Raw genomic sequence first — 16960 nt, forward strand, 5'->3', positions numbered from 1 at the left:
AAAAATGTGTTTTAGAGTGATATTTTTCACATTACAAAAATAAACCAAAATGAAGAAAAGGTCACTGTAAAATGATGGAAAAAGGATCTGTAGACTTGCTCTTAGTATTTCAAATAGCCAACAATGCATGTCAAAAAATGAATGCAAGATCACAACAGTCTTGTATTTACTTTGTATTTGGAGAAGATAGTGAAATAAGTGGCCACATTCTGTTTTCTTTTAATTGCTATTAATATGGTTGATCTGATTGGCTCTTCGATGAATTTCATCCAAGAAGTTCTCCAGTTGTTCTATTAGCATTCGTTTTTTAAACCTGTATAAAAAAAATAAGTAATAGCACTCTCAATTTCTTTTAAATGGATATAGATCAGTATAATTTTGTTTTGTTTTGTTTTTCAAAGACAGAAACTGCCTTGGGAAGATTTTTCAAAGGAAAATGAAAATGAAAAAACAACTTTATGATATATAAAATTCACTGGAAAATAAGCAAATTATTTTATCAATGCAGAATTACAGTTTGTTCCTAAAACAAATAATCCAGGCCCGGTACAAAAGAAGCAAGTTATCTGTTCTACATCCAAAAAGAAAAACAAAAAACCCCTAACATTTACAATGGTTACAAATATTCCAACAAAATTTGGACTCCCAAAGCAATGACTCCAATAGCTTCTGATGCTTTTTAAAAGTTGAATGTTGAAAGGAATGTGAAAAAAGTATGAATATAATCCCCACAAAACAGAAGAAGAAATGAATAGTTGCATGGTAGCATTAAAAAACCCTTGGGTTCTACTATTATAATTTGAAAGCTAGCAAATCAAGGATAATTAGGTATCTGTGGTATAGGTTATACCAAACATTTAAAGTGGTGACTTGAAATTTTTTTCACTAATACAGTAGAATAAAATTGCATTCATCTACATAAGTACTCATACTGCTGATGCTTTTTAGAATATCCAAAAACGCTGTCCAATCTATACCCACTCCCTCTCTACTTGTAAATTCATATGAATAACCACCATAATATTACAGATCTCTCTAAAAGGTGGCAGAAGTAGAGGGCAGGCACCAGGAATATAGCTAAATCCATGATGAAGTTTGAGTTGACAGAATGTTACATAAAGAAAAGAATAGGTTAAATACTCAAAATAAATAACATGAAAAGTTATGGCCTTATCTTGAACCTTCAAAGTGGACTATGCTCTAGCCACTCCAAAAAAAAAGGAAAAAAATTAACTGCTCTATCTAAAAATACCTTTATGCGTAGCATGGAAGAAACTGGGGGACTATTAGAGGGTGGGTATATTTAGAAGGTCAGATAGCACTAAGTTTTCTTAGAATACTAAAGAAGTCTTAAAAGAAAAATAAATGTTTCTGTGCTCCCTAAACTCATACAAGTATGCTTTCCAGTTAATTGCACTTCATAGTTACCCTTCATAATCTTGATCCACATTCTTTGTATTAAAGTACATAATCCTGGGCTACTGAAGCAATCAGAATAAGGCCCATTTGTCCAACTCTGCTCCCCTTAATTACATGTTTTCCTACGTACAAATGAACTGCATCCAAATATTGTCTTTCAAGGTTATTTCTAATCACTGATTAATATTAACTATAGTCCAAATATACAAAGGAGAAAAATTAAAGGCTATAAAATATAAAGACCCCCAAAAAGCCATAGAGTAGGATAAATGAGAATTATGCAAGTATCTGTAATCTGTAGGGAGAAAAGGTCCATAATTGGTGAAGAATTTGTGTGGCTGTTTTTTAAGTGAATTCTTTCAAAAAACTAAAAAAAAAGAAGAACTTATATACACATGGGTGTGTCATATATATGCATGATACCACAAGTACAAAATAGAGATTATTAAAATACTGACTGTAATCTGGGGACTCATTTCATAATCATTTCAAAATGTGCAATAGATTATTTACCTTGATGCTTCTTTAATGACATTTTGTAAAAATATTAGTCTTGTTTGTAAACTGCCTTGCACATGCTTCAGTAATGTGAAGATTCTTTCATATTCTTAAAACAAGAGAAGCAAAAAGAAAAAATTAAGTGGCTTTTCTACACACTCTTATTCAATATTTTTCTACTGCAGTTTACTATATCAAGATATACTACAGAAACCAAGATATTCTATGTAAAATTTTCACCACTAAGAATTTTATAATACATACATTTCATCATATATCAGCAAAGATAAAATAACTTGTTAAACTGCATTCTTGGTAAAAGTTCCCATGAAGGTATCAAACATAAAGCTTAGAAAAATAAGAGCTCTCTGATAGTGCCACTGACAAAGAAGCAAGGCTCCTCCATTCTTATAATTCAAATTCTAAACTACAGTTCCCATGGTAGGGAGGGGCAGATGGGGGATGGGGGGAGATGGGTACGAGTGCTATTTCAGTTTTAAGTTTTCACCTAAAACCCTACCAAGGACTATAAGCTCCTAAATGGCAAGGGCTGTCTTACCCACTTCTGAACTGTATCATCACAGCAGGTGATTTGTCAACATCTTTTGAATGAATGCCAATAATATTGAAATTTTATCCCACAAAGTTCTTTAGTATTCATGAAATAGACAGCTTCTATAACTTCTGTTTTTTGGCCTAAACATATCCCTGGTCACTATCATAGTTTAAACCTTAAAGGCAGTGGTAGACACTATGCCAGGAACTTCACAGATATGAAGTCATCTAATATTCACTCCATCTTTTTGGGTTTGCTGCTACATTCAATTGCAGTTGCTATGTAGAAAAATACTCAGGACTCCAGGTTCCTGTCATGGTAGGAACTATGTGCAATTTATCTGTGTGTTCTTTAAGCTCTGCTCTCAGCACCCCCTGCTTACCATAACTACACTATAATACTTTGGATGTAGCAGATATTTAGTGTTTGTAGGCTGAATAAACAACCAAATCTTATATAGCTCATACGTTGTTCAGCACTGATCTAGAAGCAGATCTATGTTTTTAGTTAATTTGACTCTTCTTTGAGCACACACAGAAGTCAAATATGAGGTGTGCCTCTAATTATACTTACTTCTTCCTGGCTTTCGGATTTCTTTCATTATTTGTGCTTTTAGTTCAGTGTTGACCTCTTCATGGCTTCTGCAATGCATCAATTTCTTTCCTTTGTTGAGTGAAGATGCTGGTATATTCTCTTCAGGACACTGTTCTTTATCTCTTGGTTCCTCATGATTTTCTAAAAATCCACCAACAGTGAGGTCATTAGTTCCTAAATGGTCATGACCAAGAGCCTCTGTATGATTGGTTGGTCGTTCCAGTAGATTGGCTGGGGAAGAAGGTGAAAATTCAGTATCCATAGCATTTGGTGTAATATCTGATGAAAGTTGGTCTGCAACGTGATTTTCAACCACATCATCTATTGTCGAGTCATTAGTGGCTTCTGAAACTAAAAACAAAGATAAGAAAAAAAATGATGTGAGCCAGTTTCAAAGAACACAGTAAAAAAAAAAAGCTACAAATAATATTACAGCAAATCACAACTAATCTTGACAGATGCAAATTAACAAATAATATGATATGATCTTAAGCTTTGCTAAAGAGATGGTGGATTTCAATGTGAAACATTTATAGTATTTACAAAATCTGTACAACTTTTGCCCTTGAGAAAAAAAATAAAAGATAATTTCAAGCAACTTTTAGTTCTCTGCTTTATTTTATGGTGATTTTACTGAACAAGTAGATTTCTAATACTTTAGGGAAATATAGAGAGAGCCTTAGCTCATTCCAACCAACCTCTGCCTTATACACGTACTATCATTTAGAGGCAAAAGTAAACACAGGAAGTCCAAACTGCTCAATACTTTTCAGGGAACACACCGTCAAACTGGTCACTTTATAGCACACTCTTTTCTTATAACCACCCAGCCAGTCTTTGTTACTTGAGCAACACAGAACAGCCTGGTGCCCACAGCAGCGCATCAGATTACTAGACTTAAAAAAAAAAAAAAAAAAAGCTTGCAAACTCTGGCCCCCCACAGAAAGCAGCTAAATTAGAAGTTCCCAGACTGCTCACCAAACCTCCACGACACCAGCTAAAGTCACCTCTACTTCCCTCATTTACTGTCCAAAAGGTAAACTCATTCCCACAAAAATCCCTTAGACTTTTGACTCCCTCCCTAAATCCCCTTCCATGATTCGCAAATTTTCCTGAATATTCTCTACAACAACTCCTGCTTTAACTGAATCCCAGCTCTCTGGCCAAGAAACTGCTCCTCTTTTCAGACTTGAAGTAGAAATTACTTTCTCTCAAACACTCTCCACAGACTTAAAATAAGGATGTGGAGTCACTGACTCCTTCACCTTCTAGTGCCACTTTTAAGATCCTTTCTCCATGCACTCCTGTAACACTCTTGCTCTTCTGAGGCTCAACTATGCCACTCTGCTCATTCTCTCTCTCTTATCACTAGCTTTATTGATCTCCAAGGTACACCTCTATGGTCACACCTGGTTCACAGATTTCATTCTACCCCCATGTCCCTTGGGCATTGTCCTAGTCATTACTACTTAAATACAAGCAGTATTAGCACCATCAGAGAGTTTGCTAGAAATGATGATCTTGTGCCCTCCTCCAAAAATGAATTACAATCTGCAGTTTAACTAGATTCCCTGGTGATTCAATTACACACTAAAGTTTGAGAAGTACCGTAATATGTGACTTCAATGTCTATGCAGATCACCTGCCAAAAACATGGCCTCTCAATTCTTTAATTTCTCATCTCGTTTGTCTCGCAAACCAAGCACAAACCCATGGATAGAGGAGTATAAGCCTTATCTTTGCAGGACTCCCGCTGTTTTTTTGTAACTCAGCCAAACTCTTATTCCAGCAACTCCTCCATTTTCTCCCTCCTATTCATCAGATCCTACTACCTTCTAGATGCCTCTTTTTTATCTATCCAACTTACATCCCATAATGTATTACTTTTTACCAGTGTCCTAAATTCTCTTTATATTGTCCTCCCATGGGCAAAACTCCAAATGTGACGACTCTATCTGCTTGCTCTAGACCTGCATTTGGAATGATGAGCACTACTGGAGAAATATGATCCAGCTCTGCAGAGTTATCACCATCACCAGCCAAGTATTCCTGGATCTTAGCACTACCTAGCAATCTTATTACAACCTTCTCTCCCTCTGCCACAAAAGACCATTCTAACCTTCTCCACTCTCTTAACATCTCTGACTTTCCCAAATCTCTCCTTCCCTCTCGGTAGTGTATGTCGCCTCCTACTTCACAGTGGAAAGAAAAGCAGAGCCGTGAAACAGGAGCTTCTCTACTTCCCACTGTTAAACTTGTGCCCACATCCATTCTGCTTCAGTGGAAGCCGCATTCTTTCATCTGGGCTCTGGACCATTCCCTTCTGCCTTCCCAGTGATTTCGTGCTGATTATGCTTTCTCCCATCTTCATTTTCAACCTCTATCTATTGGTTCCATCACACCAGCATTTAAACATGCTCAACTCTGTCATCTTAAAGACAAAGCAAAGTCACTATTTTTAACCCCATGACTTCTTCCAGCTATCATTCTCTTTTCCCATCTCTCCAAGGCAGCTAAACTTCTTTGTTTTTTACAATTATATATACATACACAAAAATTTTATCTTATGTTGTCAGTCACCATACAGTACATCATTAGTTTTTGATGCAGTGTTTCACGATTCACTATTTGCGTGACACCCAGTGCTCATTACAACTCCTGCTCTCCTTAATATCCATCACCAGGCTAACCCATCCCCCCAACCCCTCCCCTCTGAAACCCTCAGATTGTTTCCCGGAATCCATAGTCTCTCATGGTTCGTCTCCCTCGCTGAATCCCCCCCTTCAGTTTTACCCTTCCTTCCCCTAATGTCCTCCATGCTATTCCTTATGTTTCATATGTAAGTGAAACCATATAACTGACTTTCCCTGCTTGACTTATTTCACTTAGCATAATCCCCTCTAGTTCCATCCATGTCAATGCAAATGATGGGTGAGTAATATTCCATTGTATATATGGACCACATCTTCTTGATCCATTCATCTGCTGAAGGGCATCTCGGCTCTTTCCACAGTCTGGCTATTGTGGACATTGCTGCTCTGAACATTGGGTGCATATGGCCCTTCTTTTCACTACATCTGTATCTTTGGGGTAAATATCTAGCAGTGCAATTGCTGGGTCATAGGGTAGCTCTATTTTTAACTTTTTGAGGAACCTCCACACTGTTTTACAAAGTGGCTGTACCAACTTGCGTTCCCACCAACAGTGTAAGAGGGTTCCCCTTTCTCCACAACCTCTCCAACATTTGTTGTTTCCTGCCTTGTTAATTTTTGCCATTCTAACTGGTGTGAGGTGGTATCTCAATGTGGTTTTGATTTGAACTTCCCTAATAGTTAATGATGTTGAACATTTTTTAATGTGTCTGTTAGCCATTTGTATGTCTTTGGAGAAGTGCCTGTTCCCATCTTCTGCCCATTTTTTGACGGGTTATTTGTGTTCTGGGTGTTGAGTTTGAGAAGTTCTTTATAGATCTTAGATACCAACCCTTTATCTGTAGTGTCATTTGCAAATATCTTCTCCCATTCCATGGGCTGCTTCTTAGTTTTGCTGACTGTTTCCTTTGCAGTGCAGAAGATTTTTATCTTGATGAAGTCCCAATAGTTCATTTCGCTTTTGTTTCCCTTGCCTTTGGAGACATGTCATGTCCTGTCTCACATTGAGGTCTTTCATCCATTTAGAGTTTATCTTTGTGTATGGTGTAAGAGAATGGTCGAGTTTCATTCTTCTGTATATAGCTGTCCAATTTTCCCCACAGCTGAACTTCTTAAACTGGTTATTTACATTCATTGTCTCCACGTTCTCATCTCTCACTCCTCAACCCACTTCTTGATAGTGTTCTCTCCCCTCTACTCCACCAGGACTGGCTCTTGCTAAGGTAGCCAGAGACCAAGAGAACTTTTCCAAGCCCCCTGACCGATCTAAGTATCTGAGACTGCCAACCACTCAATTCTCTTTCCTTTAGCTCTCATGATGCCAAATTTTTCTCATCTCTTATTTCTTGGATTCTTCTTTCTCAGTCTCCTTTTTTGAACCTTATTTCTCTCCTTAACTTTGCACTTTCAAAGTTCTGTTCTAGGCTGCTGCTTCTCATTGTTCCCCTTGGTGTGATTTAATTCACTCCAATGGAGGTTAAGACTGCCTCCTGCATCTCCCTCTTTTTCCCCCATCTCTTCTTCGGAGGTCTAAACTAAAATACCCATCTTCTACCCCAGGATCTCCCTGTGGCTATTTAATGGGCGCCTCTAAACTCACTCATCCTTTCTTCTTCCACTCCACGCTGTCACCCTTGTCTACCCAGCATCTCTCAGCTCCTCTCTTGCCCTGGCTCCAATATCCAGTCCGTCATCACCATGTCTTTGCTGGTATTTCCAAGAATTTCTCAAATACATGTCCTCGAAACTCCACTGCCAGGTGATTAGCTCTTCCCTGGGTTTCCTAACTAGTTTCTGTGCATCCATAATAATTATTTAACAACATCAAATATCCTATCAATGTCCACAATCTAATTAATCTTATGCATTTTCTATTTGTAGGGAAAGTTCGATTTTATTTGTTTCGGGGTCCAAATCAGGCCCCGTACATTGTAATTGGTTTATATGTCTTTTAACTTCCTTTTTAACCTATAAAATCCTTCTGTAACCTCTCTTTTTTTCTATGCATTTTTTTCTGGAAACATACAGACCCCATATTCTTTGTCCTACAGTCCCCCACAATCGAAGATTGTGCCAATTGTATCTCTGTTTTGTCATTTAATATGTTTCTCTATCCTTTGTATTTCCTATAAATTGGTAGTTAGATCTAGAGGCTTGATCAGATTAAGGTTCAATTTCTTTTTTTCTTTTTTTTTTTGGCAAGACACTATATAATTCTATCAGGAAGTATAGAATATTTGGTTTCTCTCCAGTTAAGATGTCATAAACTACAAATGATCACTGCCTATAATTAATGCAATCATTAATTCACTAAGGTTCCCCTAAATCCATTCTTGTTCTTCCCTAACAATATTCCACACAATAGAGTTGGCCTGGTCTTTATAAAATGCTAATCAGATCAGGTCACTCGCTCTTCAAAACCTTTCAAAGATTCTCATTGTCCTTAAGGCCTAGAATCTTTACAACGGCCTCCAGGGCCCTCCATTATCTGGCCTCAGCCTATCTTTCATTTCTTACCTTATCTCATTCCCAACACCTTTGCTATACTAGGCTTCTTTCAGTTCCCTTAATCCCTTCTCTTTAGCATGTATGTTTGCACATATTCTTCTTATACCACCACTGTAGCATACAGTAGCATGTAGCAAACCGCTTAGCACTACTACTAAATGCACAGCTTTAGTGAAACAACCCCCATTCACCCCTCAAATGTTGGTTTAAACATAACTTCCTCAGTAAAGGGTCTTGACCCCACAAACTAAGTTAAATCCTCTTACCACATGCTTCCAAAACATACTTGACTTCCCTTTTATAACATTCATCACACTTCTAATGAAACATTCAATGACTGTCTTTCCTTACTCATTATAAATGAAGGCAAAGATCACTATTGTCTCATTCACTGCTATACCTCAATGCCTAGCACTGTTTACAATAGCATATATATTTAACAATTAGTTGTTGAATTAACCTGAAATTGAAAACCATCTTTCTGGGCGCCTGGGTGGCTCAGTTGGTTAAGCGACTGCCTTTGACTCAGGTCATGATCCTGGAGTCCCGGGATCGAGTCCCGCATCGGGCTCCCCGCTCGGCGGGGAGTCTGCTTCTCCCTCTGCCCCTCCCCCTCTCATGTGCGCTCTCTCTCTCTCTCTCTCTCTCATTCTCGCTCTCTCAAAATAAATAATAAATAAATCTTTAAAAAAAAGAAAACCATCTTTCTGTGGGTACTGATAAAGCCCCTTTAATAACTGTTATTTTGAAATACTGAAGACTTGTAAATGATATTTAGATCATGCTAGTTCTAATAAAGCATAATAAATATATGAAATGTCCAACAAATGTTCATTAAAGACATATAAAATATCACATGCTAATTAGCAGAAACGAGTATCTTCTCTAGACACTCTTGGGCTTTATCAATCAGTATTTTCTATAATCTATTAAAAAATCTCTTCCCCATAAAGAAACGAAAAGCAGCAAATAATGTGTTTTTTTTTTTTTTAAAAACTCTTACTTTTATGAAGAGGAAGGGGTTTAATAAGATCTGGCTGTGCTTGAGTCATAGGTACAGGTGGTCCTTTTCCTCCAATATGATTGTTCACAACTGGATTCTGTTGTCTGCCTCTTAGTAGTGGAGACATACAGCGACGTCTTTTAGGGATCCCTTGCATATTTGGTTCTCCAGGTCGTTTATGTTTATTTTGAGGTCCAGCCACAAATTCATCTGCTTCATCTATCATCATACCCTATAACAAAAAAGAATATAATTTCCCTGGATTTACATACAGTCTTTAAATGGCACAACTAATTCCAATCCCCATTAGAGCAACTATTTTATAAGTACGTTGACATTTATTAGTCTACCAAGAAAAGTAGCTTACTTTAGTTAAATTAAGAACTGTTAAATCCACAAATGAATTATACAATGGAACATTTCAAGTTTACCTTTTTATCTAACTTAAAAGGGTTGCCAAATGTATGCAACCTTCGAGGCTGATCAGGATCAAGTTCTCTTAGTGGAGAAGGTACTTGCTTGAGGTATTCCTGGTAATTCCCCATTTGTGCTATAGGAACACTGTGCACTTGATCTTTTCAAATAGAAGAGAGTAACAACAAAAGTTAGCCTCACTAAAACAACACTGTTTAATTATCAAGTAATGTCTTCTTACATATGAATGCTACCTGGTGTTATTCTAGGAAGTCTTCCCTTACGATATGTACTAAATTAGTGTTTTGTCACTATAAATATTATGACAAAAATGAAGTCTTTTTGAGATTTTTAAAATAAAATTTAAGGCTGCCTGGGTGGCTCAGATGGTTAAGCGTCTGCCTTTGGCTAAGGTCATGATCCCAGGGTCCTGGGATTGAGTCCTGCATCGGGCTCCCTGCTCCTTGGGAGCCTGCTTCTCCCTCTGCCTCTCTCTCTCTCTCTCTCTGTCTCTCATGAATAAATAAATAAATAAATAATCTTAAAAAAAAAAAAGAAGTAAAATAAAATTTGAAAGAATTGATTTTATCTCTAAACAAAGCAAAAATATTGCAGTTTATTTGAGTGTGCAAAATAAGCAATATGTGTTAACATTACCATGAAAAGGAATGTCTCTTCTACTCTATTCCAATTAAGCAGAATTCAATTATAGCAAAATTTACAGAAAAGATGTATCACACAGATAATCCTTTTTATATAAAGCTATGGTTGGAATGCTTACATCAGAGATGGCCAAGAGTTAAATTCTCATCTGACCTGATATGTAGTACATGCCACGGATACAGCTGAAGGAACAGGACATGTACTGACCAACGAAGTTAAAACACCAGATACCAGGTTATCACAAGAAAATGATTTTGTGTGTGTGTGAATGCATGACTAAAGCCTTTAAAAAAGAATCTAAGCTGCTAACAAAGATTGTCACCTCTGGGGAATAGAATCTGGGACAACAGTGATGATAGAAAAAAATGTCGAGAATGGGGGATGACTCACTTCTTACTTGTTTGAATTTACAAAGAAAATATAATACTACTATAGTAATTCTTTAAATGCCACATTACCATACCATGCTTTTTTAATATAAAGAAAGAAATTCACCAAAGAAATACCATTATTTAAAATCATGATCTAACCTTCATCCTGTCCTTTAAGAAATCTGCGGGTGCTCTTCAAAAGATTAGATCTCATTCGTGTTAAGTGATCCAAAAGATTCCGCCTTGGTATGTCATATGCATTTCTAAATGTTTGTGGCTTCAAATCCTGTTGAAAAACATTCAAAGACAAAATTTATTTTTATTTTTTTAAGTTTTTTTTATTTAAAAAAAATTTTTTTTTTAATTTATTTATTTGACAGAGAGAGACACAGCGAGAGAGGGAACACAAGCAGGGGGAGTGGGAGAGGGAGAAGCAGGCTTCCCGCTGAGCAGGGAGCCCGATGCAGGGCTCGATTCCAGGACCCTGGGATCAGGACCTGAGCCGAAGGCAGACGCTTAACGACTGAGCCACCCAGGCGCCCCCAAAATTTATTTTTAAATACAGAATTAAAAGACTAAAATCTCTAGCGTGAAGTACAGGTTTGGAAATAAGATATACACGTCTCATTAGCTTTAAAAATAGAATAAAGAATTATGATTCAGTCTTAATGTACTGTTTTGGAAACCCGAAGATTAAAACTAGTAGTGAGTTCAACCAAATAAATTCACATCTTTCAAGATGTTATTATATATTCTGGACAAGGGAAGTAAATATCTTATAAAACGAATTTCCAAATTTTAAAGACTCTGAAGGTTTAAAGAAACATAGCTTTGATGTATAATTCACATACAATAAATTAACCCATTTAAGGTATAGTTTGATGAGTGTCAGTAAATTTACAGTTATGAAACCATCACAATCCAGTTTAAAAACACTTCGATCATCCCAGAGAAGTTCTTTGTGCCCATTTGTAGTCAATCCATTTTCCTATCCCCAGGCATCCACCGATCTGCTTCCTGTCGCCCTACATTCCATTTTATAAATGGAATTTTGCTATATCAAATCTTTTCTACCTGACTTTTTTCACTAAGGATGATGTTTTGAGATTCATCCATGTTTTTAATGTATCAGTAGTCTGTTCCTTTTTTACTGCAGAGTAGTATTCCATTCTATGGATATAGCCTATTTATCCATTTTCCAGTTGATGATTAGTTTTCAGCTTTTGGCGATTATGAATAATGCTGCTATGAACATTTGCATACAAAGCCATTATATGGACATATATCTTCATTTCTCTCATGTAGATAAATACATGGTTATATAGTAAGTAGAGCCATTCTAGTGGGTGGGAAGTGGGATCACATTATAGTTTTAATTTGCATTTCCCTAATGGCCATTAAGGTACAGCATCTTTTTACATGTGTTTGAATTTGTGTATCTTATTTGGTGAAGTATCTGTTCAAAGATTTTGCCCATTTTTTATTAGATGTTTATTTTTTTATCACTGAGCTGTAGTGCTTTATAAATTTTGATACAAATGCTCTGTTCTATATATACTCTTCTCTCAGGCTATAGCTTGCCTGTTCATTTTACAAAGTTTCTTTTGTAGACAAAAATTTAAATTTGAATGAAATTTTTAATTTATCAAGTTTTGTGTGTGTGTGCTTTTTGTGTTATATTTGAAAAATCTCCAATGACCCCTGACCCAATGTCATAAAGACTTTCTCCTGTTTTCTTCTGGTAGTTTATAGTTTCAGGTTTTACATTTAAGACCATGAGTGCTTCAAGTAATGTGAGATAATGGTTAAGTTTATTACTTTGAATATGAGTGTCCAACTGTTCCAGCACTATTTCTAAAGAGATGTCTTCTTACCCACGGAATTATTTTGGCACCTCTGTTAAAAATTACTCAGAGAAAGACATATATCATGATCTCACTGATATGAGGAATTCTTAATCTCAGGAAACAAACTTAGGGTTGCTGAAGTGGTGGGGGGTGGGAGGGAAGGGGTGGCTGGGTGATAGACACTGGGGAGGGTATGTGCTATGGTGAGTGCTGTGAATTGTGTAAGACTGTTGAATCACAGACCTGTACCTCTGAAACAAATAATACATTATATGTTAAAAAAGAAGAAGAAGAAAAGATAGCAGGAAGGGAAAAATGAAGGGGGGAACTCGGAGGGGGAGACGAACCATGAGAGACTAGGGACTCTGAGAAACAAACTGAGGGTTCTAGAGGGGAGGGGGGAGGGGGGATGGGTTAGCCTGGTGATGGGTATTAAAGAGGGCACGTACTGAATGGAGCACTGGGTGTTATATGCAAACAAGGAATCATGGAACACTACATCAAAAACTAACGATGTAATGTATGGTGATTAACATAATAAAAAAAATTAACTGACTACATGTGTGAGGGCCTACTTCTAGACTCTCTTCTGTTCTACTGATCTATATGCTTACCCATACACCAACAACACAACATGCTGATGATCACTACAACTTTACAGTAACTTTAACTTTATAGTAACTTTCAAAATTAGATAGTACAAGTATTCTTTCTTATTTTGTAAAATTGTTTTATCTATTCTAGGACATTGAAATTTCCATATAAATTTTAGATCAGCTTGTCTGTTTCTACAAAAAAGGCTACCAGGATGAAGATCTTTTTAATAATGAATATTCATAAAGCATTTTAGGATCATGCTATGTACGCAAGGTCATCAGCATAAGTACCAAACTGCAGTGAACTCTAAGACTAGCTATGTAACTTCAGGCAATCTTTAAGCCTCTGTTTTCTTTCTTGCCTTTCATTTTTTTTTTAAAGTAATCTCTACACCCAAAATGGGGCTCAAACTCATGACCCCAAGATCCAGAGTCACATGCTCTACCAACTGAGTGAGCCAGGCACCCCATCTGTTTTCTCATCTATAAAATGAATGGGTTGGTTTACTCATCAGTCCACCTATTCATCCATTCAGCATGTATAATGTTTGTTTTAATTCTAAAATTCAATGATTCAATAACAGTATTAATGATCATTATTTTTTTTTTAAGATTTTATTTACTTATTCATGAGAGACAGAGAGAGAGAGAGAGGCAGAGGGAGAAGCAGGCTCCCAAGGAGCAGGGAGCCCGATATGGGACTCGATCCCAGGACTCTGGGATCATGACCTGAGCTGAAGGCAGACGCTTAACCATCTGAGCCACCCAGGCGCCCAATGATCATTATTCTTCAGAGGCATACAAATACTTCTGAAGTTTGGACAAACTAAGTAACAGTTAATGGAAAATCTGATTTATTTAACAATACAATAGAATATAACTAGAACAGCACTAAATTCATGTAACTATTACCTTATTGAGCAAAGCAACTTGGAACCCAGTGTATTCTTTCATATTAAGGTCTAGCAGTCTGTGAGGAACATCCTCTGAAATTCCCTGGAGCAATTGTTGAAAATCTTTCCTATAAGCCATTGATAAACCATGTGATCGGCTTCGGACTTTAATTCCAGTTTCCTGGACTACTTTTTTGCCTACAGATCCGATGACTCGATCAGATTCTATTTTAGCCTAAAGTAAAAATAAATAAGATTTAGTCTTGAAATAATCTAAATTAGTAAATTAAATACTAATTGTTTTGGTCTTCTATAAATTAAATATTTATTTATTATAAAAAGTATATATGCAATTATAAACCCAAGTAGCATATAGGTTATGTCAAGTTCTTGGTAAACTAAAGAGAGTTTAAATAAAAAAGTCTTACAGTTTTAAATCATTACAATTATAACCTTTCAGAGCAGGGCAAACAAAAACAACTTCAATTTATTTTTATGTACTAATACCCACTACACTTAAACCATGAAATGTAAGTACATCCTAAATAAAAATATGGATTTCCAATTCAGAGGTCATATAAAATTAGGGGAAAAAAATCTCATCAGTATTTATCTAAAGACACTATTATTACCACATAACTAAATGTTCATAGGTATAACAAATAATGATGTAGTTTTTCACTGGAAAACAAGTAGCAATATTTTGACTCTATCCAACCTACATCTCAATGAGCAGTTAAAGTACAGATGGCAGAAGCACTGGAAAAATAATGTATTTTATATGGTACTAATATCTTGGCAGTCTAACTGTATACTGCTTGACTACCAGAGTATCTATTAATGTGATTTATGCTCAAAATGACAAAATTCAGTGTTTTTTACAAATATTTCAAAAGAAACTCCCATTTTTGAAAGAGAAAAACTACAGGTTTTAAAACACAAAGCAAAAGAAACTGATTTTTGTCTAAGAAAAACAACTTTCTAACATAAATTTCTCAAAAGAAAACATGAATGTTCACAGGTAGAAAGTCTAGGACCACAATAATGAAGTCATTTCCATAAACTAGGAATTATTATTTCAAATTAACCTTCCGAAACCCCGCATACCATGTACTTGAGACTGAATTATGTTAATATATATGTGGCTTTAAAACATAATGTATTAAGACAACATAATTCCATTAGGACCATCAGAACTAACATCTGGCCTGTTAAGCATCTTAGCCAAAACCATTCAAAATACTTAATGGCTCTATTTCTTAACATTACCTGTTGACTCAATTTTTTGAGGTATGAAATGACACTGTAACTAAGTCCATATTCCATACTGTCTGCTATTAGGTTAGGTGCTCCCATCATTCTAACAGCTTTCTTCAAAGGCTATAGGAAAAGAGAAAACATCACTCAATCCTAAGCTTGTCAAAAATGTAAGACTACATGTATTGTCAGTTTTGAAGATTTCTTCAAAAAAATTTTTTTTTCAGTAAGAGAGTAACATAATCATATTTGTATTTCAGTAAAATGCTTGCCAATGGTACGAAAGGTAGCTTGAAATACTTAAAAAGGATTAGAGGCTATACTTTAACAGTACCTGGGTACTTGTTAGTACTGGTATCTTTCACTCTTGTAAGAGTGAGAAGGAAGAAATACTGAATATGTACTGTTACACATGTTGACAAGAAAGGGTAAAGTCCTAGACTCCTTAGTACCATTGGGGATACTAAGTTTGGAAGAAATGGGCAGGAGACATATCACAGAGGTAGATTTGATAGAAATTAAGAAGTGAAAAGGAGGTAAGAAAAATGGAAGATTTCTACCTCGGGTAACTGTGTGGATTATGGCTCAACCATTCACTAGCTTTGTGACCCTGGACCAGGTTATATAGCCTCTCTAGGTCTAAAGTTTCTCATTTGAAAAGGACAACAGTATCTGCTTCATAGGGTTGTCATGGGATTAAATGAATTAATACATGTAAAGCACATATAAAAGCACTGGGTACACAGTAGGCATTCAGTAAGTGTTAATCATTACTACTGTTATTATTAGCTGAACTGAAAAAATAGAAATAAGCTCTGAAGGAAAAACCAGTCTAATATTTAGTGTGGATGTGGTATAGTGAAATAATTTTCAACTGTAAGGAAAGTCCACCATTTGTGCAACGAAAAATGTCACTAGCAGGACAGTCTAGTATGTGTGAGTGGGATGCAGTCAGAAAAGGATGACAGACATTCATTGACGTCAGAAGGTGTATAAGCACCAGTGTCAAACTGGAATCAAATCCCAGTTCTGATATTCAAAATCCACGTGGCTTTGCCTAAATCCTGCAGGTAGGTATGAAACGTAAATGAGTCAACATGTGTAAAAGTACATATTCAGTATCCTTTTCACTCTTACGTGGCAGGCACTATGTGCTAAACACACAACTTATCTCTTACAACTCAAAAATATGATTTTCAAAGCTCAATAAATTAATGCTCTTAGTAGAGACCATTTAGAAAGGTTAGATAAAGTCAAATGCTATAATATTCCTGCATTAAAAATAAAAGTAATGTTTAAAAGTGCTTTTAACATTGGTCTCCTTAAGAAATTACTTTTCATACAATAAATAATGTATTTAATAATATATACATTATTGGTCTTATCTACTATGATACACAAGGTTTTAAGTACAGGTGACCTCTGAAAAACATGAGGGTTAGTTAGAAGTGCCGACCCCACACAATCGAAAATCCACGTGTAACTTTTGACTCCCCCAAACTTAACTACTAACAGCCTGCTACTGACTGGAAGCCTAATAACATAATCAATTTTTGTATGTAATATGTATTATATATATATATATTCTCACAATAACATCTAGGTTTTTGATTTTTTTTTGACATTTCTAGGCTATATGGTTCATCTGCAAGTTTTTCAAATTGCCACAAATCTCAAAAAAAAAATCCTC

At 36.0% G+C, this 16960-nt stretch overlaps 1 protein-coding gene across 2 annotated transcripts in view; it reads right to left on the minus strand.

Annotated features, from left to right (window-relative positions):
• Positions 1 to 160: 160 nt before the first annotated feature.
• INTS6 (integrator complex subunit 6) overlaps positions 161 to 16960 on the minus strand; it is an 87550-nt gene continuing 70750 nt past the window's right edge. For both annotated transcript variants that reach the window (XM_027588776.2, XM_027588777.2), the window contains 8 exons: positions 15283 to 15393; positions 14033 to 14248; positions 10837 to 10963; positions 9661 to 9803; positions 9230 to 9461; positions 3047 to 3418; positions 1933 to 2026; positions 161 to 313 (listed from right to left, as the gene is read on the minus strand). In XM_027588776.2, coding sequence (XP_027444577.2) covers positions 220 to 313; positions 1933 to 2026; positions 3047 to 3418; positions 9230 to 9461; positions 9661 to 9803; positions 10837 to 10963; positions 14033 to 14248; positions 15283 to 15393 — 1389 coding nt within the window. In that variant the 3' untranslated portion in view covers positions 161 to 219. The remainder of the gene's footprint in view (positions 314 to 1932; positions 2027 to 3046; positions 3419 to 9229; positions 9462 to 9660; positions 9804 to 10836; positions 10964 to 14032; positions 14249 to 15282; positions 15394 to 16960) is intronic.

The sequence above is a fragment of the Zalophus californianus genome, chromosome 3 (genome assembly GCF_009762305.2).
Source record: "Zalophus californianus isolate mZalCal1 chromosome 3, mZalCal1.pri.v2, whole genome shotgun sequence".
Classification (NCBI taxonomy): domain Eukaryota; kingdom Metazoa; phylum Chordata; class Mammalia; order Carnivora; family Otariidae; genus Zalophus; species Zalophus californianus.